Genomic DNA, 2,577 nt, shown 5'->3' with positions numbered 1-2,577 from the left:
AAGCACGCACGACGCTCAGCCACTGGTGAAAGCGCGCACGACGCTCAGCCGCTGGCGAAAGCACGCACGACGCTCAGCCACTGGTGAAAGCGCGCCATAGCCCATTGTGCTCTTTCAGAATGTACACATATCTCATCTTTTTGGAAAATGAACTTGCGTGGTTTCGCCAGCGGCTGAGCGTCGTCGTGCGTGCGAATGTTGTATCTATTCTCACCCATTTTTCTATACTAACCCACCATGTGTCATCCATTTCGTCTGTTATGTTTATAAATCCATTCCACACCTGATTTTCGAACTTTTTACTGGGGTTGAAGTGAGAAATCTTAAAGAACACCCTTTTGTCATCCTCACTGCATGTGGTGACTCTCTCCATCCATACGTTCCATGGACCCTAAACAGATAACTATATGAATTTGTAAACGTAATTCGCGTAGCGCACACACTTTAAATGCACTGGGCAGGTTTACCTACTAACGAAAACAAACACAATGAGTTATATTAAAGATATATAAGATGAGTGAGATTTAAAGACATATAAGATGAGTGAGATGGATTAAAATCGAACACACACTGCGAATGTCGGTATGACTCCTCCACTAGCTGCGCGAAAAACCACCGCCGTCGTTAGAATTTTAAACACAAATGAATCCATACGTCAGCTGGTTCGGGAGTAGAACTGTCACAGATCGTTGTCAAACACGTCCAGGCGTCCAGGCGACACCGGCAAATTGAGAGAGTGCTCTAACCGGAAGCAGTTAGCGTGTAGCAGCAGAGGAAGGACTTTTTTTATCCGCCAAAAAGGGTTACACTGTTAAAAAAAGTTGTAAAATCATGACACAGTTTGTGATGAGAAAGTTGGTAAAAATAAAACGGGGATCATTCGTTTATATTGGCATGTGAAAAAGATCAGGGGCTCGGTGAACGCATCGATATTTCGCATGAGGCTGGGGTGAGGAACCGCATAAAATGAAAAAAAAACAAAAGAAACAAAATACCGATAGCCTGAAATGATTTTTTGACAGCCTGGATGACACCGGCCTGACTGTAAAAATCATGCGAACGATTGTGGTCGCTGTATGCGAACAAATTGTTGGAACGGTTTTCTAACTGTGTAATACGAAGCAAATGTTGTGCATTCCCTAATGCCCCCTTCGCGGGCTTACGAAGCAGCCAAATTTTTCCCAAAACACTTAAATTAGTGCGTAAACGTGACAAAACCCGTCACCGTATCGCCGTAATGAAACAAGGCGAGGTGAGACCAGACACACGGTAAAGTCGGGCGGACGCGGCTGGCTGAACTGACGGTGAGCGATATCCGTGGAAACGAAGCGAAAATGGTACAAAAGCTTGCAGGTCGCAGAGCCGTCGGGACGGGTCGGACACGGTCAACCATGCGAGATCACCGCTCCTCACGCCACGAGTCGCAGCCGTCGATATATCGCTCGCGATACATTCCGCAGACATTGCGGCTGCGGCGCTGTGAATTGAACTCCAGATGGATTGGGCCTTTGGGGGGTGGATGGGAGGGGAGGGGAAGGGGTTGTCTTTGACCGCGGGCGTGTAACATATCAGTGTCATCCACTACTTCTGACAGCGCGCCGCCTAGTCCTCCAGGACGCAGGAGGGGGTGGGGCTCTGGGCCAGTGCGACCGTCTCGTCTATGGTTTCAATTCGGTTGAGAGACTTCCTCTATATCCTGCTCTGCGGTAAAAAAAGAAAGAAAAGAACTCCTGAAGTCTCCCTATCATCGGTATTTTGATCCGGACATGGTGTAACAAGCAACATTGTGTGATTACATTTCGTTGGACTAGGCCAAAGACTTGAACACGCTACAGCCCAAATAAAGTAGCAGGAATCGTTGTCCACAACGAATTGTCAACTTACTTATACCTCATTCTTGTTCTTTTATTTTGATTTGCAGGTGAGATTCGGACGACTGATGAGCGCAATTGGAGCACACGCCAGGCAAGGGGTAAGTCGCGGGCGACTGAAAAGACACCAAAAACATCTACAACAAAAACGCCCGGTCTTTCACGCACGTCTTGTTCTTCTCAAGCGAGGCTGGCCTCTGACCGCGAGGGGTGAAGGGGCTCCGCTGCGGGCGGGGGCGCGGGGGCTAAAGAGGGCGCCAGGAATATGTAGATAGTGGGAGAGGCAAAGGGGTGGGGGCGGCTGAGGCGGCCGGGGGGCTGATGCTGCCCGACCTAACTCCCCACTTGGGAAATTCTGCTGCTTTCAGCAAGGGAGGCCTATATATCTGCGGTGTGACTCATCCACAAATTATGCCACGTGGGTTTTTGACCTTACAGACTGACGCACCCCGCTGCCTCCTCCCCCCTCTCCCTCTGGCTAAAAACACATCTTTCTTGCCTCTTTTTCTTCCTCTCGCGTTTTTTTCTAACCCCGCCCCCTATTCCCCCCGCACGCGCTGCCTGCTGCGTTTGGGGCGTTGTAAAGTGCGGAACGTGTGCGTATGTGTGTGTTCTACGGTACGAGAGAAACAAAAATTGTCGGGATGCGAGGCGTTTGGGTGGATATGTGGTCGGAAACGGGGAGCAGGAGAGAGTGGGGCAAGGG

General features: G+C 49.7%; 2 protein-coding genes across 3 annotated transcripts in view; one reads left to right on the top strand and one right to left on the bottom strand.

The window, feature by feature from the left end:
• The window catches only part of LOC127750426 (uncharacterized), a 12,724-nt gene extending 12,003 nt beyond the window's left edge, over positions 1–721 (bottom strand). Inside the window, exons 1-2 of the mRNA XM_052272127.1 lie at positions 572–721; positions 233–391 (exon numbers count right to left, since the gene is read on the bottom strand). Coding sequence (XP_052128087.1) covers positions 233–391; positions 572–652 — 240 coding nt within the window. The 5' untranslated portion in view covers positions 653–721. The remainder of the gene's footprint in view (positions 1–232; positions 392–571) is intronic.
• Positions 1–2,577, top strand: part of LOC127750425 (cell adhesion molecule Dscam2-like) — a 222,882-nt gene that overhangs the window by 135,940 nt on the left and 84,365 nt on the right. The window contains exon 2 of one of the 2 annotated variants that reach the window (XM_052272125.1): positions 1,922–1,972. The exons of the other annotated variant lie outside the window; for it this stretch is intronic. Coding sequence (XP_052128085.1) covers positions 1,922–1,972 — 51 coding nt within the window. The remainder of the gene's footprint in view (positions 1–1,921; positions 1,973–2,577) is intronic. 2 annotated transcript variants of the gene reach the window in all.

Source organism: Frankliniella occidentalis, unplaced genomic scaffold, assembly GCF_000697945.3.
Source record: "Frankliniella occidentalis isolate FOCC.00 unplaced genomic scaffold, Focc_3.1 Scaffold188, whole genome shotgun sequence".
NCBI classification, from domain to species: domain Eukaryota; kingdom Metazoa; phylum Arthropoda; class Insecta; order Thysanoptera; family Thripidae; genus Frankliniella; species Frankliniella occidentalis.
Note: the sequence above shows the minus strand (reverse complement) of the source record. Positions and strands in the feature narration are given on the sequence as shown.